Source organism: Ruditapes philippinarum, unplaced genomic scaffold (assembly GCF_026571515.1).
Source record: "Ruditapes philippinarum isolate M1 unplaced genomic scaffold, ASM2657151v2 ctg3800_1_1_1_1, whole genome shotgun sequence".
In the NCBI taxonomy this organism is placed as follows: Eukaryota; Metazoa; Mollusca; class Bivalvia; order Venerida; family Veneridae; genus Ruditapes; species Ruditapes philippinarum.
Genome location: NW_026853373.1, coordinates 1 through 24,029, shown reverse-complemented (window position 1 = coordinate 24,029; position 24,029 = coordinate 1). Strand labels below are relative to the sequence as shown.

The 24,029-nt window shown below is 34.6% G+C and overlaps 2 protein-coding genes across 2 annotated transcripts; both read right to left on the bottom strand.

Annotated features, from left to right (window-relative positions):
- Window positions 1-223: 223 nt before the first annotated feature.
- On the bottom strand, window positions 224-12,973 carry LOC132736668 (glutathione reductase, mitochondrial-like). Its single transcript, XM_060723858.1, has 11 exons — window positions 12,747-12,973; window positions 10,939-11,054; window positions 10,409-10,478; window positions 9,791-9,923; window positions 7,486-7,540; window positions 6,429-6,615; window positions 5,817-5,954; window positions 4,906-5,017; window positions 4,303-4,434; window positions 3,266-3,402; window positions 224-679 (listed from the first exon to the last, which is right to left on the bottom strand). Exons 1-11 carry the CDS (start codon window positions 12,906-12,908, stop codon window positions 530-532), a joined length of 1,392 nt encoding a protein of 463 aa, XP_060579841.1. The 5' UTR covers window positions 12,909-12,973; the 3' UTR covers window positions 224-529.
- Window positions 12,974-14,582: 1,609 nt separating this feature from the next.
- On the bottom strand, window positions 14,583-23,724 carry LOC132736667 (eukaryotic initiation factor 4A-I-like; the record flags this gene model as incomplete). Its single annotated transcript, XM_060723857.1, is given in 7 exon segments — window positions 14,583-15,542; window positions 17,027-17,196; window positions 17,503-17,640; window positions 20,457-20,600; window positions 21,209-21,318; window positions 21,999-22,167; window positions 23,585-23,724. Coding segments are annotated over 7 exon segments (1,016 nt in total), but the record flags the coding sequence as incomplete, so codon positions are not given.
- Window positions 23,725-24,029: the final 305 nt, after the last annotated feature.

Here is a 24,029-nt window from a genome sequence, read left to right as displayed (position 1 = left end):
AACTAGTTTAAATATAGAGTACAGATTAGAGGTATCCAGGGTTTATGTATTTTATCATCGCCAAATTTAATTCAAATTTAATTCTATTCATTTGACAATTATATGAAATGATTTACCTATAAAAAATGATTTACCTAAAAATAACATATCTAACCTTTAGAAAAGCTGAAAGGCCGCTTTAATATGCCTACAATAGTCAAGTTATATATAAAAAAAAAACACTTTCATGCAAAGTAGCTTGCAATTTGTTAAATTTTTAATTTTATAAACATGTTTTATTTTACATGGATATAATATTTTGTCATTTTCCATAAAATTCAATACTCATACAAACAAAGCTCTAAGCTTTTAAAGATAAACTCTTGCATTCACAGAGTTGAGATATTTTCACAGAATTATAGAAAAGTCTGATTATTATATACCTAACACTTAAGTTAAGTAAGTAGATTTTCTTAAGCAGATAGTTTGATTACACATGTATAATTTTTATTGCTATGGCAACCACAACAACACACCACGGGAAACAGGACTATCTCATTGTAACAAGCTCTTCACTTGACGTAGGATGAATAGCAACAGCGTCATCAAACTGGGCTTTTGTTGCCCCCATCTTGATAGCCACAGAAAATCCTTGTAACATTTCATCACAACCTTGTCCCAGCATGTGGAGTCCTATCACCTAAAACAACAATACAAAATATTCTCATGAAAACCATGATTGAGATAAGAATTCGTTCTATATCTATAGGCATTTATCTTAAATATGTTAATTTAATTTTAAAACTTTATCTTAATCTATATTCACTTCTCTTGCCATCACTCTGCTAATTGGTGGAACTTTAGTACAATTGGCCTACCCCTGCTATGAACAAGAATTTGTAACAGAGTTACCAACGTCCCCCGCCCCGGGAGTTTTATATGAAGCATAAAATTGTGCTATTTCAAAAGATTGAGGAATGGATCTCAGGACATTCAGTCCAAAATTATGATAAATGCTAGATCTGCAAATGTAACAATAAGTTTGTTAAAAAAATAAAATGAAACACGGAATTTAAAAATCTATCATGTTAAGCTTTGACCTCTAAGTGTGACCTTGACCTTGGAGGTAGGGGAGCAGGTGTTGTGCATGACATAACGTCTTATTATTGAGACTATTTGTGCCAAGTATTTTCAAAATCCCTTGAACTATGAAGAAGTTATAGATTGGACACAAAATATACCCTATAACAGACTATGTAAATCTTTGACCTCTAAGTGTGACCTTGACCTTGGAGGTAGGGACAAAGATGTTACGCATGACATATCATCTAATCATTGTGACTATTTGTGCCAAGTATTTTCAAAATCCCTTAATCTACGAAGAAGTAATGGACGGGAAGCAAAATATACCAAATAACAGACTCTGTTAACCTTTGACCTCCAAGTGTGACCTTGACCTTGGAGGTAGGGGTGCAGGTGTTGTACTTGACATATTGTCTTATTATTGTGACTATTTGACCTCTAAGTGCGCATGACACATCCTCTTATTATAGTGACTATTTGTGCGAAGTATTTTCAAAATCCTTTGATCTATGAAAAAGTTATAGACCTGACACAAAATATACCCTGTAACAGACTATGTAAGTATTTGACCTCAAAGTGTGACCTTGACCTTGAAGGTAGGTGACTGGTTTTTGTGCATAACACATCATCTGATTATTGTGAACAATTATGGCAAGTATTTACAAAAGTCCTTCATAGATAAGAAAGTTATGGACCGGACACGACATATACCCTCAAATAGACAATGTTGACCTTGAATGAGCAAGTACGACCTTGACCCTGAAGGTACGGGTCTGGTTGTTGCGCATGACACATCGTCTTATTATAACAAACATTTATGCCAAGTTATCTCAAATTCCTTTGATAAATGACAAAGTTATGGACCTGACACGAAATATACCCTGTAACAGACTATGTTAATATTTGACCTCCAATGACCTTGACCTTGAAGGTAGGTGACTGGTTTTTGCGCATGATACATCGTCTGATTATTGTGAACAATTATGGCAAGTATTTACAAAATCCCTTCATAGATAAGAAAGTTATGGACTGGACACAACATATACCCTCAAATAGACAATGTTGACCTTGAATGAGCAAGTACGACCTTGACCCTGAAGGTACGGGTCTGGTTGTTGCGCATGACATATCGTCTTATTATAACAAACATTTGAGCCAAGTAATTACAAATTCCTTTGATAAATGACAAAGTTATGGACCGGACACGAAATATACCCTGTAACAGACTATGTTAATATTTGACCTCCAAGTGTGACCTTGACCTTGAAGGTAGGTGACTGGTTTTTGCGCATGACACATCGTCTGATTATTGTGAACAATTATGGCAAGTATTTACAAAATTCCTTCATAGATAAGAAAAGTGAGGACCGGACACGACATATACCCTCAAATAGGCAATGTTGACCTTGAATGAGCAAGTGTGACCTTGACCCTGGAGGTAGGGGTCTGGTTGTTGCGCATGACACATCGTCTTATTATGATAAACATTTGTGCCAAGTTATTTCAAATTCCTTTCATAAATGACAAAGTTATGGACCGGACACGAAAGTGTGACGGACGGACAGACGGACAGACGGACGTCCAGACGGACGGACGGAGCCTATTTCTATATCCCCCTTTTTTCTTCGAAAAGGCGGGGGACAATTAAGAACAGTCTATATAAAGCTTAAGGGATGCCAGTACCGATGTAGCACAAACATTGAATAACCAATGATAATATAAACCCTGGACTAAAAGGACTTGTCAAGATTTTAGTTTTGGAACTGTTCATTATCAATTTTAGGGATATCAAGAAGAAAATTTGAAGATAATCAGCCAACTGTATAGAGCTAAGTTAGACTACTCTATGGGGTAGACAAAATACTTTTTTCATTTTTCATTATAATTGAAAATATTCTCAAGATTCTTCTTCAACCCTTTAGACATTACTGTAAGCTCAATTTTGAATTTTTTCTCGACGTACCTCCCTGGCCGAGTGTTTAAGTTTGCCATCGCAGCTGTGTGTTCAAATACTGCTGGGAACCATTGATTCTTTCATGTAAGGAAGATAACCTGTTTTAGGAAAAGGTGCTTCTTCCTAACCAGACATTATTGAATAATTTGAAACAGTTTATTCTGAGTTAAACCTGGCTCTATACTTGTGGCAAAGGCTAAACTACTTACAGTTCCATGGTTAACATTAAATAAAATAGCTCAAAAATACCTTTTCATTCTGGGATTTCAAACAAATCAATTTCATGCTACATTTGACTTTATGTTCTGTCATAGCGTAGTACATTGGAACAAATGTTGACGAGTAAATTTTGATATCAGCTGCTCCATATTTCTGTTCTGCCTCCTCTGTAAAATATAATACATGCTGTGATATGTGCATGAAGTTCTATTACTAGGGATGGCAATGAATACCAAAATCAGTACTCGAGTACTCGGTCATTTTTCAGATGATTTCCAATGATCGTCAAAGTTGTACACTGTCTGCATGCTACTTTCGATTTCTATTTGCTTTCATAGAATTTGTAATTATAAATGTGCCTGCAAGAGAGGTTACTTAGAATAACCAATAAACAAATTAATTAAAATTAAATCAACAACATTATATTTTACTACATTTTAATCAATGCATTCAGGTCTAATTACTACCTTTAATCTAACATTCATAATAGCAATCCGACCCTTTACTGTTTTCAAAACAGTTACCTTAAAACAAGTTTCGACTACAAACTGTTGAAATGGATGAAATGGCAAATGAAAAAAGACCCATACATAAAACTTAATGTCACAAACAATGCTTCATTTTTTGTACAGAAAATTTGACTAGGAAAATGGCATTCAGTAAAAGTAACACACATTGTGGCACATAACAACATCATAAAATTTACAAGATGTATTTGTCAAATGCGAATTCCCTCACCTCAAAACTGTTGATATTACTGTTGATATTATTTGTGTATATTAAACCATAATCTGTTGAATTTCTAAATGGACTCGTCCAGCTTCCATTTTTGAAACTATCCATTATCAATTTTGGGGATATGAAGATGAAAATTTAAAGTTGTTCAGCCAACAGTATAGAGCCTGGTCAGACTGTTGAGATGAGAAGGCTGGTCTGGCTCTATACTGGTGGCAAGGGCTAATCAACTTTAGCTCCAACAGTGTAAAGGTTAAGTCATATGACATAGTGGGTGGAGCTATGATGAAATGGGAGGAGTTATGATAATTATCAGGAAGAATTCAGTTTACCTTGAGTCAGTCCAATAGTTCCTATAGGTGGATGTGAGAAGACAACTGTGGGTATATTATCATAATCTAATTTCCAATCTGGTTTGTTGTCAAACAGGCGATGTGCCAGCTTACGACCGGCTGCTATGGCAACTGAAGAGAGAAAAATTGGTGAAAGTGGAGATTTTTGCTAATGTGTGCTGAACTTACTTCTCACAACAAAATTAACAAATAATTTTTTTTTAATTTGCACACTATAAATACCTGTATTGTTGTACTATTAATATCATTACAGAATAGCAAAGGACTAGAAAATATTTCCCTACCTGTACTTAAAACTATTATGAAATATGCTAGTGCTGAATTTTTTTATACATGTATTAAATGTGTTTATGAAAATGTTTTTTGTTGATTTTTCTTTGGAATTTAAGAACACTTAAAAAGTTATGATATGCAATTTTTCAACTTAATTCATTGATGACCTTAGATGCCCCTCATAGTTTTTTTTCAGGAATTATGTGGCGCCTAAATAAAACAACTAAACTCCTCTAAAAATTCATAATCCAAGGCTGGGTTCTACCCAGTTCTAGCACAGCAGTACACAAGTTGAAGTCAGCCACTTACCTGGCGTGAGTAAAGCCTTGCCACAAACATCGCCCAATGCGTAACGTTTTGGTAAATTGGTATTTTGGAACTCATCAACGACAATATTTTCCTTGCTGTCTGTTTTGATTCCCTTAAAAAAGATAAATTAAGGTCACAAGACATAGTGGGTGGAGCTATGATTGAGTAGCAAATATTATCAGGGGGAGGTGGATGCGAGAAGACAATTATTGTGGGTATATTATAAGAATCTAGTTTCAGATCTGGTTTAATGTCAAATAGGTGATGTGTTAGTTAACAACAAGCCTTGTCAATAGGGAATTCAGCCTTGTTAAAAGAGAATTCACTGAGCTCATTGGACAACAGTAAACCAAACTTAAACAAAAAGAGTGTTTCCGAAACATTCAAACAGTCATTTCTTTCTGTTGGTTTGGTTTTATGTCGCACCAGCACAGTAAAGGTCATATGGTGACTTTCCAGCTTTATTAGTGGAGGAAGATCTCAGGTGCCTCTCCATGCATTATTTCAGACACAAACAAGCACCAGAGTATTTGTAAGCTACCTGGATACATGAAAAAATCCAAAGTATCCAGCAGGATTCGAACCCTTAGTGGTAAGGGGCAAGTGGTTTGAAGTCAACAATCATGGACGCCCTTTGAGTTGGATTTGAAGTCACACTGACATTCCAGGGATCAAAGATTATTTTTTAGCATTTTGACAGGTAGGGATACAAATACATTGTATGAATATGCACTCATAATAAAAATATATTTCCTAATTATAACATGCATACATAGAAATACTAATGTTTGTGCCATAAAGAGAAATTTGATTCATTACAACTATGTGCACTGACTGCTTGCTTAATATTTATTGCTTTTCAAACAAGAAGTTTCCAGCAAGGAAAAGAAACCATTTCAGAAAAAACTTACCACTTTTTCTAATCCTAAATTATTAGTGTTTGGTACTCTTCCAATAGCCCATAACAAACAATTCACGTCCTTCATCTGATCTCCAGTGTTAAGGTCAAGGGTCAAAGTGCCATTAGATTCCTTAGTAACTTTAGTAACCTGTATAATATCAAACACAACTGAATTACAATTAGGCATAATGAAGTATATATTACTGTGTATAAAAAAAACCTCAGAAAATTAGAAGTATTCATATTAACTAAAAAAGATTTTTAGTATAAATATCCTAAAACAATACATGTATTTTAGTTACAAAGATGACAGTGTTTACATGCAGCAGAGAGCATACTTGAAACCTTGTTACATCAACTTACTGCTGAAATACTCCACCAATGCACACTATGCCAACCAATACTGACCAGTCCTAGAACAAATTCCCTAAATGCTGGTTGCTAAGCAACAAAGCTACAAGTATAATTTATATAATCTCCTTTTGCATGACCGTAATTATAGCTGTCAATTCCTATATATGAAGTAAATGCAAAATGCAATACAGTTGGTTATTAAATGAATAGTCTCTCTAAAAGAATATAGTTTCATGCAAAAAATTTCTGCATATAATAAATCTCTAACCTGTGTTCTACGGCAGACTTTCATTCCGGAGTTCTCCAGTTCCGAAGTTAACGTATGACTAATCATGCCATCAAAATTTCGCAGCACTTGATCGTAACGTATACATATAGATGTATCTGATCCTAGAGCGTTAAATATTCCCGCCAATTCTACAGCAATGTAACCTGCCCCAACAACAACCACCTTCCTGTGCCAAACAAAATAAACAAAGTCAACTACTTTAACAAAAATATATTACAGTGAAACTTTCAAAAGTGAAAATGCAAAAAAGGTCAAATCGTACCGACTGCCTCTTTACAACCGGTTTTGTAAGTATACTGTATATAATACACAACAAATCATTCAATCTATATACTGGTACTTGTATTTGTGAATTTTCAAATCAATGTGATTTCTCAAAATTAAAGTTTCTTAGAGGTATATGACCAACTTACCATGTGACAGGTAGAAATATTCCTTATGGATTTTCATCTTCATTAGTTAACACAGTGTTGTGCACTGTCTCTGTGGGTTTTTTTATATATGTCTAATGAAATTAAATCATCACTAAGGATTACTTTTGTGACTCTTTGTAATTAAGTTGGTACCCCCTAGAAATGTAATACATTGGTGCCCCCTAAAAATTACATTGGTGCCCTCTAAAAATTATATTGACAATTCCTCCACCCCTTCCCCAGTTATTACATATTTACCCCTAGATACTGCATTGCCTCCCTTGTAAAAGTCATTCTACTAGCAATAACTGGTACTTTGATTTTTAGGGTTATCAAGACTTTCAATAAAATATCTATAAAGTCAGTTTAAATCAGTTATATTACTCCAGCTATTTATTATCAGGTTAAATATCTGTTTATATGAGAAATATTCCAAACTGTGTTAGAATTCAAGAAATGTTTCACTACTCATGGACTGCATGGGCCACATTTTTCTTCCATCAACAAACAGAAATTGTATTTGTGAAATCATAAGAGCAGTGTATTCCTATTATACTAAAATGGTTATATGTGACTATAAATATCTAAACAACTTTGTGAAACAGTAGTTCTGTTTAACTTACTTTGGAAGGTCTTCCAGTTCAAAGAAACCATCACTAGTTATAGCATGCTGTCCACCTACAAATAATGGTAATACATGTATAATTAAATGATTTTAGTAAAATATATGTCATGTTCAGTGTTCATACAAATATGTTGTGTCCTGTTTATAAATGTCCTTTGCAGGACTTATTCCTAACCATTATTTTGTCATCTCTGCTACGAGACATGGCCACCTGCTTTTGTATATGTTTTTGTTGAATTTTCAAAATTCACAGACATTAAAATAATTAATCAAAATTATCCATTTTTTCAAATGTCTGCATCAATTATTGATCAACAGAAACTAGAACTGCCACTATCATGGCGTGAATACCCCCGCATACCACTTTGTCAGAATCAGAATCAACATTGGCCATTTAGAGCTCAAGGACAACCTCCCTGCCAAATCTGAGGTTACTAAGCCAGTGCATTGCTAAGTTATGTATTCTACATGCTTCAAATGTGAAAATGTCAAAATCAATACATTGTGGACAGGACATTCTTTAGCAATTAAGAAGAAAAGCTTTTTTTTTGTCAAGGTCCCTGTGACCTTGACCTTTGACCCAGTGACCTCAAAATCAATAGGGGTCACCTTATAGTCATGATCAACATCCATGCCAAATATGAAGACTGTGGGTCAAAGGAATCTTAAGTTAATGGGTGGACAAACTTTTTGAAGTAAAAGTCCCTATGACCTTGACCTTTGATCCAGTGACCTCAAAATCATAAGGGGTCATCTACTAATCATGATCAACATCCATGCCAAGTATGAAGACTGTGGGTCAAAGGAATCTAAAGTTATTGGGCAGACAAGCTTTTTGAAGTCAAGGCCCCTGTGACCTTGACCTTTGACCTGGTAACCTCAAAGTCAATAGGGGTCATCTACTAATCATGACTAACCTCCATGCCAAATATGAAGACTGTGGGTCAAAGGAATCTTAAGTTATTGGGCGGACAAGCTTTTTGAAGTCAAGGCCCCTGTGACCTTGACCTTTGACCTGGTGACCTCAAAGTCAATAGGGGTCATCTACTAATCATGACTAACCTCCATGCCAAATATGAAGACTGTGGGTCAAAGGAATCTTTAGTTATTTGGCGGACAAGCTTTTTGAAGTCAAGGCCCCTGTGACCTTGACCTTTGACCTGGTGACCTCAAAGTCAATAGGGGGCATCTACTTATCATGACTAGCCTCCATGCTAAATATGAAGACTGTGGGTCAAAGGAATCTTAAGTTATTGGGCGGACAAGCTTTTTGAAGTCAAGGCCCCTGTGACCTTGACCTTTGACCTAGTGACCTCAAAATCAATAGGGGTCATCTACTAATCATGACTAACCTCCATGCCAAATATGAAGACTAAGGGTCAAAGGAATCTTAAGTTATTGGGCGGACAAGAAAAAACCGACGAACGGACGGACGGACAGCCGGACGGACAAGCTGATTCCAGTATACCCCCCTTACAACTTTGTTGTGCGGGGGTATAAATATATATTATATTTACTCAATTGAAGTTCATATATTGTTCTTCATTCTGTTTTATAAATTACTGTAAACTGACAAGAGTTATTAATGAGTTTTTATCTCAACCAATGGATAACTAATTAATATTTGTCTGTACTAAATATTAATATTGTCCTACATTATAATTAATACATGTAGTACACATTCACTTACAGCCACAGTTTTCATTTTTATCTGAGGCAATAGATGTGCCAGCGAAAAACAACCAATTTAACTAGAGGCAGGGCCAAAAAAACCTTCTTTGTAGAGGCCGAATATTGGGTGCTTCCCCAACCAAGCTAGTCTCTTTTTTTTTTTCCCCAGTTTGGTCCTCAAAATTTCCCAGTCTTTTGAAATTTCCCATAGAATTTAGAAGAAAATTAAATGATGGTGTTGAATAAATGTCTTTTACTGCCTTATTAGTATTTCCCAATGGTTTTTGCTTGTCTATTTTGAAGAACTTGTTAAAAGTTTGTGTTAAATTTGAGCGCCTTTTCCCAAATGCCAAAATCACGCATATTTTCCCCAAGAAAAAGGCTGAGGCCCCTTCCCCAAAAATGGTATTTTGGCCCTGCTAGAGGTTAAGGGGGATATTTTAATCTCACGCTGAAAATATAACCAATTTTAAGAGCATTTGAACCGATGATATGGATCACCAATCTGTTAAATAATGAAAACCCTGTACACCTGATTTTAAAAGTGAACCTTTGTGGAGTAAAAGCTCTAGCATTGTTCTTGACATCTACCGTAATTCTACACATAAAGAAAAGATAAGCTATGTGTTTACCAGGTATGGAAGGCACCATTGGTTTTCCTCCAGTAGCTATCATGATATGTTCCGCTGATATTTTCTCTCCATTTACCTCGACATAACCATCATCAGTAAATGTTGCATGACCAACTATCTTCTCTACCTTTGACTGTGAAGAAATAAATTCTGTTTATTTTTTTTCAATTCTAAAACAGCTTTAATAAGTAAAGGTCTGTAATAAACTATATATGTTATAAAAATGACCTCTTCAAACTGAAAATGTCTCCCCTCCTAAGTGAACCACTATCAGTTACTGATCATCATCATCACCAAACATGCGAATTCTTCCACTTTTAGTGGGAGACTCCCACTTTCTGCAGCCATATTTTCAAAGATTTTTCTTAAAATAAGGGGTATTTTCACAAATTAAAGAATTCTCCCTCGTTTTGATGTCAGAACTTTTTCTTTGTTTATTGCAAATTCTAAAAACTCCCTTTTTGAAAAAAATCTCGCACTTGATCATCGAACAAAGTTCACATATATACATCACAAGACCTCTTTCTAAAATTTTGAAAAGAAAACCTGACCCCTTTAACAATTTTACAGACGGTGTGGATAATTTTATACTTATCTGCACCTAATTTAATCACATACCTTTTCTAGATTTGATTCATAAATTCCATTCAATCTTTTGATATAGGCATCCCTGGTAGCTTTCACTTTTCTGTAAATAAAAGAAAAAAACACAACACATTTTAGTGAGATTTCATCCTTAAAAGATATACATATACTGGAAATAAAAGTCAAACCAGTCTCTTCATCTGAAAGCTTCCTCCACCAGGAAAGCTGTAAAGCTGCAAAATAAACCTAACAGTGCCATTGTTTAACTTTAAAACGAACTAAGAATTAAACTTTGAGGGAAGAAAATAAAATAATATTCCTTATGAAATGAGTTGCACAGGTAAAGTCAGTCAAATGTATGTTGTACACAAATCAAAAGGTTCAGCTAGTCTTCCCCAGAACAAAGGGAGGTAACAAGAGTTATGAATCAATTTTAAAATTCTAATAATGTATTATGTAGAATTGAGTTATTTACATATCAGCATAATTCTCATAGACCATACAGGTATAACCTTTATAATCTGAAATTGAAACATTTCAAAAAAGCAGAAATAAATGTTTACCGCCAGCTAAATCCTTTTACTTCCACATCAAAACCATAGTGTTTGTGATCATGTATAAACTCTGAATGCATGGCAGTGTTAAACATTATCTTCTTAGGTACACATCCAACATTCACCTGTTAAAGCAAATCAAGGATATTCAATTCAATGAATATAATAGACCCATAGAATAATATTCTTAAAACATACGTATATAATCAGCAATGGCTGTGGCACATAAATGTTAAAAGTGCGGAACACTACAAAGTTGCCTTCCATTCTTGTTATTATTACATCAATTTAATTTAAAACAAACTTTAACTTTAAATAATTTACCTCTTTAACTTTATTCTAGTAACTACATACAGACCATGTAACCTTAAACTTTCATTTTTAGAGCATACTAGCATAAGGATAATATTTTTTTGCACCTTCACATTACTATAGTCAGTTTCAAACTGGCATCGAGAAGTGAGGACTAATTGTTTGTGTATCTACCCCCTTCAGATGGTAGTTATTTGTTAGTTTTCTTTTTTTCATCTCTCATAGTAACTATTAATTTTTCACATTACAAATTGTACTGTATGTAGAAATAATAAGAAAACCAAGTCATATGATAGTTAACAAATATTCACCACTATTATGTATACTGTACTCATGTGTTTCTAATGTAACTTGAGTTAATAAAGATATGTGTTGTTCTGTTCTGATAATATTTTTTGCAAACATGCGATATCAGGGTTATTTATCCTTTAGAAATGCACTTCAGCTATCATACAAGTATTACAAGTCTAAAGTGAATATCTTTAGTGGTCTTTGAGAAAGGTCAATCAAAAAAATGGTCAAAATGGGACACAGCTTTAAACCAGGGTCTTTCAAATAGAAATTTTGAAAGACCCTGTTTAAACATATAATCAAGGATGGATTATCTGTCCTTAAGATATTGCATCATATGATGATAGTGACCAAGTAAACCAAGTTTTAAGTGGACAGCTTTAACAGTTTCTGAGAAAATTGACCGTTGAATGTATAACCTATTTATGGCCACGGTGACCTTGACATTTTGACCTAAAAATAAGTGTGACAAATTAAAATCAATTAAGGTCTGGTGTACCCTTACTGTACAATACTATACTTATGAGTATACAATGTATTACCTTAACAAAAGTATACTTTACTCAAGACAGTATACATTTACAATAGGCTTCTCAGAGTAGTCATTAAATTTACTCCAGGATTCCCAGTGTATAGTATACCACAGGAAATTGAAACTCTGTCAATATTAAATAGTCAGATTATCCCAATAAAAAAATATAGGGATGGGATTTTGTTTTAAATCCGACTTTACTGCTATTATTGATAGGATTCCAAGTTCATGTGAGTACTGTTTAAATACTAACTTTCAATACTAAGGATTCTTTGGATCATTACAGTAAACAGTTTGTTAAAATTTTAGCAGGTAAATTATTTTTCCAAAAGTTTGACAATATGAAACAAAATCTGTTACACGAATTAAACTGTTCATATCAAACTTACTTGGCTACAGTAGGATTTCTCAGAACAGTACATTTTATTTTCAGAATGGCAAGTACAGTGAAAAGCTTAGGATTCTCGTGCATACAGTACAGTACACTAACTTTATATTACAGGATTTTCAGTGTTTATTATATCTTACTTGCATGTCTTTCAAATAGATAAATTCTATTTTTAGAAGATCCTGCTCAAACAAACAACGAATTTGTATGCAAATTTAATCAGAACATTAACTGATTAATAAGTACACTAAAATTAAACAGTGATAAACATATAATCATATAAAATAAACTTACACACGTGCCTCCCCATCTTGCCTCTTCGATGACAGCAACTTTCTTGCCAAATTCTGCAGCCCTTCTAGCACTGGCAAGACCCCCGGACCCCCCACCTATCACTAAATAATCGAAAGTTTTTACGATGGGCGCCATGGCTCGTAATATCTGTGAAATGCGCATGGGTTAGTTTGCTAATTTAATTTATCCGGTTTATAAAACTATCCAAAATATGTGTTCTAGTTTGTGACCTTTGACCTTACAAGATAAATATGTGCTGGCTTCAGTAGCTTAATTTAGCTACATAAAACTCCTGGCAAATCGAATTTCATCGTGCATTAACGAAATTTGTCTCGCACTGTAGAAGTGAAACCAATATTTGTCTTAAAGATTAAAGAATAGTTCTTGAACATTATGGGGCATCATTTGACTTGTAAAGCAATAAAAGGGAACATTATTTGGAACATGTGTTCTGTTTAATACATGTCCTGTCAATGACATAAAATACAGACCGTTTGTCTTTGCTATATTTCTTTCTTCTTTTTAATTTGTGCAAAAAAAAACTTGCATAGCCATGTTTTGAGATATTTTGCATCATAGCTCAGTCAATTGAGTCACAGAAAAGTATTCTGAGGGTCAGGGGTTTGAGTCCAAATCAGGCTGCACACCGTGTATGTCGTGGTTAACTTTAGAATTGTTCACTACAGTATATAGATGAGAGACTTGTAAATAGCTGAATAAGTAGAGCCCCAGAAAGGTTCTCCTAGGGTCCCAGTCAGGCTGCACATTTTCTCACTGTATCAAACACTGACTAAAAAAGGTGTTCTTTGAGAGATCTCAAACCTTATTTGTTGTTTTGATTGCATAAGTCTCTTGAGGAGGGACCCTTAAAGCAACCATATTTCACAATTATTATCTTTCTTCTCAAAGTAACATTTGTCTCAAAAGCAATGGTGTTGTGTAGTGTATTTTGTTAGTTGTGACTAGTATGATTGTGGAAGTCAATAATTCTATCCCATAGGAAAAGAATCTTTGATTACCTGACAAAATGGAATCAATATTGGTTCCAGATCAAATGTTTACCCTTTATGCTCAGACAGCCTTGAAAATCTGCATATACCATCTTGGCAGCTTTTACCTTTATTTCAACTTACAAAAAGGACAAATATGAATGACAAATAAATTAAAATTAATTCATGTACAGAGTTCAATATGAAGCCTTGATTGTAACAATTGAATTAAGCCCCATCCACCCAAATGATTAACAACTTTAAACTCTCCAAAAATAATTTCCAGAAATGTGTTCAGTATTCTTCAACAATGTAGGTAGGACTGAATTTAATATTTCTATTACCCATTCATCTAGAGGCTTTCTTTGTTACTTTAAGATATGGCACGTCTTGGTTTCTGATGTAATTGCAGATTTATGTGAAACTTGAAATCTTTTATACGGCCAGGTGTTTTGCCTCCACACAAACTATCATTAGTCTGCTCCAGTTGTTTAAAACTCTTGGGAGACTCTCCAGACCTAGTTCCACACTCCCATACAGCAGTAGAACTATTGTTATTGAGCGAGTGACAAGACCTTCAAATAATACCAATGCCCTTGGCTAGTTCAAAACTATCTTTACATTTTTGCAATTTTTGTTAAAGCATGTATTAAAGTAGAACCACTTTAGCTGATTTCCTTAAATTCAATATCAACTGCAGGATTCAGTCGGCAAACCTGGTCAATCCTTAATTGTTCTATAACGACAATTAAGCACATGCAACTTCTTTTTTTATCAGCACAAGGAATTCTTTACATAACTGTAATAGTGGAAATGATTAAAGTGGAAATAAATAATCAAACAACAATTTGAAATTATATAATTTTTTAATACACCTATGGCTTTGAATTATTTGTTGTTGATAGCGCTTTACATGATTTGTATTATCGTAGACCTCACAATATACCAGCTTCCAACTAGAGGCACATTCCGTGCAATGGTCATAAAGAGGCAATTCCATTTTTCTAATCTAGAGAAACAAACACTGTAACATAAAAAAACTGCAATAAATTAAAGGTAAGAGAAGTATTTATGGTGAAATATGTTGTGTTTGGAATAACAGCTCAATATACAGCAGCACTAAACAATTATATATATATTTACAGCAACTCTGAGGCTAAATTTTGAAGGATCAAATAAGAGCCCAGAAAGGGGCCCCCAAAGGGGGGAACGTGTCCCAAAAAGGGAAACTCTCCCTCTTTTACCACAGAAACGCACTAATATTCAATAGCTCACATGACAAAATACATAGATAAAGAAATTCCTAACAAGTACAATTGATGTATATACACAAATATTATAACATTAACATTGAATTAATTAAAAAAAATTCTCCCTAAAAAGCACTAAATGCCCAGGGGGAGTCCAAATTCAACTGTTCTCAAAAATCGCTGTATTCAACTGAATGTAAATCGTATCCCTCGCAATGTATCACTGTAATCAATATATATAATTTTGTCTGCAAGCAGACAACCGACACTAAAAGTTTGCAATAATCAAGAAATCACCGGTACCAAGGGCGTAAACAACAATTTCCACAATATTCCAAATCTCGGTACCAATGACTATATTTTATTATAGTGAAATAAGCGCGCGGAAACAACTCGTAATCAGCCAAATAATCTAGATGAGATCAGCGACGTTCATGGGCATTTCCTCAATTTGAGTGTTATAAAATTGTTCAATGTCTCGTAGAGTTCTTTCGTCCTCCCGAGTTATAAAGTTTATTGCAACTCCTTTCCTACCAAATCGTCCTCCACGACCAATCCTGAAAATCACAAGACAAATATTAGTTTAGCAGATTTTTTTAAAACAGTTTTTCTCATCTTACGATAAATTATACATTAGCAATTTTTATGTTTTAATGATGAATAAAGACCCCTGTTGCCCTATATGTACTACTTCACGTACAAGGCTACAAACACCAGCCCTGGATAGAATGAATGCCACTACTTAACTAGCTTACATGTTTGCATGTTAAAGAAATTTGTTCTAACAAAGCAAAGGGCAACAATTTGAAGTCACTGATCTTGAGAACCTATCAACAGGGGTCTGTATTTTCCTTATTCTTTACTGCTATCCATTAAAATGATTAATGTCTTAAATTTCTTCAACAATTCAATTATCAAATGAACATTTCTACAAAAATTACTTTAAAATCCAAGTTTCCCCTTAATATCATGACTGCTATCATAAACTGATAAATGAATAAAGCCAAAAGTGCCAATAAAAGTTGACTTAATGTACCAATCTTTGTAAACCAGCATCACATACAAACTGATGCTGGTATGTAAACTGTTTCATTACTCTAGCATCTGAATGAGACATAACAGCTACCATGCACTGTCATGACACTTTAAAATGCATTCAGTTGTCTTAAACAAGAGCGACTAGGAATTTGTATCTATGTAAGTAAAGCGCCAGTCAATTTTAAGCCCTGTCCCTACTCCCTTCTTTCCCTCTTAATACAGCAGTATCGGGGAAGTGGAGGAAATAATCCAAATTCATAATGCCAGATCAATGAAGTATTGTTTTCTGGCACCTTAATAGTAAGTGTATGTCCCTTTGTCAGAGTAGGTGCTTTAGCAAAGGTTTACTTCAGGATTTACTGAAGTACAGGTGGCGCGATAGCTCAGTTGGTTAGACCACTGACTTGTCACTCCTGAGGTTCTGGGTTCGATCCTGGGTAACACCCTTGTAATTTTTCAGAAACACTTCCAGTGTTTCCCACCTAACTAGAGGTTACTGGTAAGAAACACAGGCAATCCTCGCATGTATCAGTGCTATACACTGGGCATGTAAAAGAACCAAGGAATCTATTCAATAAGAGCTAGGGACTGGTTCCCGGATTCCCTTGCATCTCATAGCTGTCTACAGTCTGCTGAGGTAAGGACCCTACTGGAAATAAGTGCATGCACTTTCGTAGGTTATCCTTGACCGCCCGGTCTAAAGAAAATCAATCGATCAATCAGGACAAGACCTTTACCTGGCCTCGATGTTAAAAAACTTCTGTTAAAGTTCTGTCTCAAATCTCAGGATTTTTAATATTGGTCATTAAACATTCTGCGACAGTTTTTGACCAATCAAATACCCTAGATATGAGTTTGAATTTGGAGAATTTCTTTATAACCTCCAGGCCTGGAGTGTGACATTACATGTAAACTCCTCGCTATTCTGCAGGAGTTGGGGAATGTGGTCACATATGACTGGTGCATAGATTAGAATTTGTATGAAAGTCTTTATAAACATTACCTATGAATGTAGTTTTCTCTGTTGGCTGGCAGATCGTAGTTGATGACCAGAGAAACTTGTTGCACATCAATGCCACGTGCAAGCAAGTCAGTAGTGATAAGTACGCGGCTGGAGCCGGTACGGAACTCACGCATGATAACATCACGCTCCTTCTGATCCATATCTCCGTGCTACAAACAAAACACAAACATAGCTGTGACATACTTGAAACCAAACTTTATAGATGAGAAAACAAAATGAATGTTGTTAAGGCATTGTGTATATCTAATAATAACTCAAGTTACTACCAGAAACACAAAATTTTCATTAAGTTACAATATTTGAAGCACTACTGTCTCATATTTTGTTCTTTGTTACTTTCATATTCTCACGATTTTGTTTGCTAAATTTTCTGAAATTCTTTTGTATTCTCTATATACATTCCTATTAATGAAAGGTGTGTCAAAGGTGTTTAATAAAGGGTATAGAATACTTACCATGGCAGACACGGTGAAGTCTCTAGACAACATTTTCTCAGTGAGCCAGTCTACCTTCCTACGTGTATTACAGAAGATCACAGCTTGGGTAATTGTCAAAGTCTCATACAAATCACATAGAGTATCCAACTTCCACTCCTGAAATAATAAACAGAGAAATGAGCACTCTTGATTATTTCTGTCATACATTTATGCTTATAAGGTTACAGGACAGCCTTTCAAACATAAGTTCAATGCATTAATTCTTGCATTAATAGACACTAGCAGAAAATATGAAGCACAAACTTTTCTCAGATGGAAGAATTAAACATCCCATATGCTATTTAAATCTAAAATGACAATAAGCAAGTGATTCATGGTACTGGGCCACTTCTAACTTATCACTGATATTACTGCGTAAATAAATTTAATTTATCCAAAATGTATCAATCTGTAGGTTGACTTATTGAGATGAAAACAACAAGAATGTTTCCACCTCACCCAAAAGCCGATCTCTACTTAATCTACTTCCGTTTATACGCCAGTTAAGCTAATAAAGATAACCTGGTGATCTTGGGAAGACATTAAAAATGTAATACATAAATTGCCTAAACCATAACAGAACACTCCCAATATGTATAAGAGATACTTCAATAATGTAGGTTGACTTATTGAGATGAAAACAATATGAAATATTTCCACCTCACCCAAAAGCCGATCTCTACTTGATTTCCTTCCAACTTGACGGCCAATAAACCTTACAAGATAAACTGGTGCTTTTGGGAAGACATTGCATACTATTTGTGGAAAAGTAAGTGGACCAAGTAGTAGAAACACTGTTCATTTCAAGTTTACAAGAGGGAACACCACAGATGATACTCTTATCCAAGCCAGGTTCGAGCATTTAAGTACATGTATATTTTAACTCAAAGCAGAATATTTTTACTCATAGTAAGTCATTTTCTTAGACCCTTTTTGCCTCAGAGCCCCCTTTCATCTTTATAACCATTTTAACGTATTGGATTATTAAAACAAAATCTTTTGTAGGTTGACTTATTGAGATGAAAACAATATGAAATATTTCCACCTCACCCAAAAGCCGATCTCTACTTGATATTCTTCCAACTTGACGGCCAATAAACCTTACAAGATAAACTGGTGCTTTTGGGAAGACATTGCATACTATTTGTTGAAAAGCAAGTTGACCAAGTACTAGATTAACTGACAAGGTGGAATGGTTACTTTCAACTTTACTAGAGGGATTGCCACAGATGGCACTCTTTGTAAAATTCGAACCAGATTCATGTGTTAGAAGTCAATTTTTATCCACAGTCATAAGGACAAGTGATTAATAGTTGTATCCTCTAACCTTTGCCTTATAATTATTGTGCCCCTATGTATCAATGTATTGCATTATTAAAACAGAATTATATGTAGGTTGACTTATTGAGATGAAAACAACAAGAATGTTTCCACCTCACCCAAAAGCCGATCTCTACTTGATATTCTTCCAACTTGACGGCCAATAAACCTTTCAAGATAAACTGGTGCTTTTGGGAAGACATTGCATACTATTTGTGGAAAAAGCAAGTTGACCAAGTACTAGATTAACTGACAAGGTTGAATGGTTACTTTCAACTTTACTAGAGGGATTGCCACAGATGGCTCTCTTTGTAAAATCCAAGCCAGCTTCATGTGTTCAAAGTCGATTTTTATCCACAGTCATAAGGACAAGTGATTAATAGTCGTATCCTCTAACATTTGCCTTATTGTGCCCCTATGTATCAATGTATTGCATTATTAAAACAGAATTATATGTAGGTTGACTTATTGAGATGAAAACGACAAGAATGTTTCCACCTCACCCAAAAGCCGATCTCTACTTGATATTCTTCCAACTTGACGGCCAATAAACCTTTCAAGATAAACTGGTGCTTTTGGGAAGACCTTGCATGCTGGGAAAGTCAATGGACCAATGACAAGGTTGAATGGTTACTTTAAAGTTTACTACAGAGAACACCATAGTTGTTTCAGTAATATTCAAGTCTATTTTTACTCGAAGCAAAAAGGACAACAAGTGTTTGAAGTAATTTCCTCTGACCCTTGCATCTTAATAACGATTTAATGTAATGAATTATTAAAACAAAATCAAAGGACAAGTGTTTGAAGTAATTTCCTCTGACTCTTTCATCTTAATAACGATTTAATGTATTGAATTATTAAAACAAAATCATTTGTAGGTTGACTTATTGAGATGAAAACAATTGGAAAGTTATTTCCACCTCACCCAAAAGCCGATCTCTACTTAATATTCTTCCAACTTGACGGCCAGCAAAGCAAATAAAAAGTTACTGGTGCTTTTGGGAAGGTTTTTTTAAAACCATTACATAATTTAGGTGAAACAACTTCACACAACAGGTATGAAAAATAAATACTAAATAGCAGGAGTATTTATCAAGCTAAAAGTAGTGTTTAAAAATCATGTATAACCAGTTTAATTAAGAAGATAAACTGAACGTCATAGCAAAGTCTCACAATGTTAAATGAATGAGACCAAATAAAATGTAGGTTGACTTATTGAGATGAAAACAACATGAAATATTTCCACCTCACCCAAAAGTCAGTCTCTACTTAATATTCTTCCACTTGACGGCCAATTTACCCAACATGAATAAACTGGTGCTTTTGGGAAGTTCTACTAATCCTTCAGCTACACGATTCTTTAAATACGTGCTTAACTTTTAATGTTTTCACATGATTGTGATACAATAAATCTTAAGACCTACTAGTTCTTTGGAATGCAAATTACAAAAGCACTGAAAGTTTGTCATTGAAGCACTGTAAGGGTTACCAATTTGCTTCATAACAATCTTAATTAAATTACGTCAATTAGAAATGCAAACAAAAATCAACCCAACATTATCATATTAAGAAATAACAAAAAATCTACTCGAACTACTCGGTCACATGCTTACCTCTTTTTCTACTTGAATATAAAATTGCCTAATACCCTCAAGGGTCAATTCTTCTTTTTTAACTAGAATACGTATAGGTTCTCTCATGAACCTTTTAGTTACTTCTAACACTTCATCTGGCATAGTGGCAGACAACAGGATAACCTGAAATTCAAGGATAAAATTCACATATATACTAATATATAAAATGTGTATGTAATATTTATTACAAAGATAAAGCATTTTGAATGTTTCATTTGTTTATGTTTCTCATATACATATGAAGCACATGTAAAAGATCAATAAGCTGTGCCCTATCACCACAACATACAAGGTTTTCTCAAATAATCAGCTCAACTGCCTATCATTTACCAGTTTCTGGCAAACATATCATTATATTGATGTAAAATAGGATTAACCTGGTGCCAAAGCATTAGTAACTGCTTGTAGTAAAAAATAACTGTATTATAAGATAATTTTGTAGCTGCTGTTTTTAATAATTCAGACTTCATTTTAGTGTCATATTTGACCATAACCAGGTACAACCTCAAGTACTGTTGATAAGTCAAGCGACAAACCATATTAATTCATACAGGAATCTTCTTTTAATTAGCTTTATCAAACATTCAGTTTTCTTGATAAACATTTCTCATTAATTTACAAGTTTCAGAAAACCTGATGAAACTAATCTATCTTGTGAGTAAAACAATATATTGAAAATATATATATACACATAAAGTTTATCACATTCTCGTGTAAGTACTAATAATCACCTGAATATCTTGAGGCATGTATCTGAACACATCATAAATCTGATCCTTGAATCCACGAGACAACATTTCATCAGCTTCGTCTAGTACGAACATCTTTATACTTCTTGGATCTACAAATGAAATTCAACCATATTTAACCCTTTTAATCATTTATGATAATAACATGTATATATCACAAGTACAGAGCCATGCCTACATTTTTGTACCAAATGTTAGGTGATGTTTTTTATAACAATTCAGATGAACACTATTTCATCAAAATTATCTACCAAAAGGTCTGTGAGAAATAATTCTTGAGAAAATGGTCCAAACATTAAACAAGACTTGGAATTTACACATACAATATAGGATTGCATAGGGTTTTAGCAATCTTATATTCCAACCACAAATATAGAGACTGCAATTGCAGGTAGTTGATATGATATGAGCCGCGTCACGACAAAAGCAACATAGTGCATCCGCGCAGTCTGATCAGGATCCATGCTGTTCGCTTACCAACTCTATTACATGGGTGAAAGTTAGAAATTCTAAAAATCCTGAATTTAGCAGTTTTCTATATTTTTACATAGGAAATAGAAGGCTTTCAGGAAACTGAAAATCCTGAACTTCACGAATAATAATCCTGAAAACTTTCACCAATGCTATTACAAGTAGAGAAACTGATAGCAAACAGCATGGATCCTGATCAGACTGCGGATGCGCAGGCTGGTCTGGATCCATGCTGGTCCCAAACCCATTATGTTGGTTTTGTCGTGACAAGGCTCATGTATTTCTTGTATTGTTATATTACCTAGTGCTCTTCTATTTATCATATCATGTACTCTGCCAGGAGTGCCTACAACCACATGCACCGTGCTACTCTGTAATTTCTGTACGTCATCACGTACAGCAGTGCCACCTATACAGGCATGGCACTGTGCCCCCATATAATCTCCTAAAGCAATCATTACTTTTTGAATCTGGAAAGACAAAATACAATATTTATAAACTTTGGCTTTATCTGCAAGATTAGGCACAATATAACCTTTAAAATAAGAGATGCTATCATGACAGAGGACAGGTCAATAAATTAAGGGCATTCATATTTTATTTTTCTATAGAAGATATTTTTCTGTTTAACAAATCCTACATTTTTTAATTGTGTGTCCATATTTCTATTTCTCTTCCTACACAATAATGAAAAAATTCTTGCTTGTTTCAATTTCATGATAAAAGCTATAAAAGAGCGATCAGTAATCACATGTGTCGCCTCATGAAGGCAAATTTCATGTTGGGACAAATTTTGTGACAGACAGACAGACAGACGGACAGTGCACAACTAGACTTGGTACTGATCATTCCTGTAAAGTTTGGATAAAATTGCACCAGTAGTTTATGAGTAGTAGTCTGGACAAGCTTTTGCGTATCTGGCAACACACAGAAAAAAACACCTTTTTATCAAAGGGCCATAACTCAGCCAAAAATCATTCAACCGGAAAACCCGTGCAATATGCGCAAGGACTTGAGCTACAGATCAATCCTGTAAAGTTTCATTGAAATTGCATGAGTGGTATAAGAGAAGTAGTCCGGACAAACTTTAAAAACAAAAATAATTAAAGGGCCATAACTCTGACAAAAATCATTGAACCGGAAAATGCTGACAATATGCACAACTAGACTTGGTACTGATCATTCCTGTAAAGTTTGGATGGAATTGCACCAGTAGTTGATGAGAAGTAGTCCGGACAAGCTTTTGTGTATCTGGCAACACACAGAAAAAGAAACCTTTTTATCAAAGGGCCATAACTCGGCCAAAAATCATTCAACCGGAAAACCCGTGCAATATGCGCAAGGACTTGAGCTACAGATCAATCCTGTAAAGTTTCATTGAAATTGCATTAGTGGTATAAGAGAAGTAGTCCGGACAAACTTTAAAATTAAAAATTATTAAAGGGCCATAACTCTGACAAAAATCGTTGAACCGGAAAATGCTGACAATATGCACAACTAGACTTGGTACTGATCATTCCTGTAAAGTTTGGATGAAATTGCACCAGTAGTTGATGAGGAGTAGTCCGGACAAGTTTTGTGACGGACAGACAGACAGACAGACAGACGGACAGACAGACGACGGAGAAGTGATCCCTATATGTCGCCACTACTCCGTAGAGGCGACACAAAAAGACAAATAATCCAATTCCTGTCCAATAAACTTTATCTATGTTATTTTGATTACAGTTGTATTGTAACTTGTAATACATCAACTTTTCTGCTTAAACCATAGGTGCCTTGCCCTGCATTTTTTATTATTTCAAGGCACAAGCAGGAAGAGGTAATCCAATGACCTTCCCTACAATGGTAGAATAGCTAAAACTGTAAACTATTTCTGTTAATTACCTGTTGAGCCAATTCTCTTGTGGGGGCTAGGACAAGGGCCTGACATTCTGGGAAGTCAACCTTGAGTTGTTCTAGAATGGCTATGGAGAAGGTTGCTGTTTTGCCAGTTCCAGACTGGGCTTGAGCAATAACATCTCGGCCTGTAACATAAACAACAACTTTATCATCCTTGAATACAGGCCTTTTATCACATAATTTTCCATATTTATAATAAATTCTTCGTCTACAAATTAAGTCACCAATTACCTGATATCACAGAAATTTTAGGAGATAAATTAATGTAATCAAGGATTTCCTGGTTATTTTTTTATCCTCACATGATGTAGTAACAACAAAATCAGCTGATAGTTGTAGTTAACATTTATATTTGAAAAAAATAACAACAGTAATATAAATGTAATATTAAATACATACAAGTCTACAATTCAGAATAACAAACTTAATA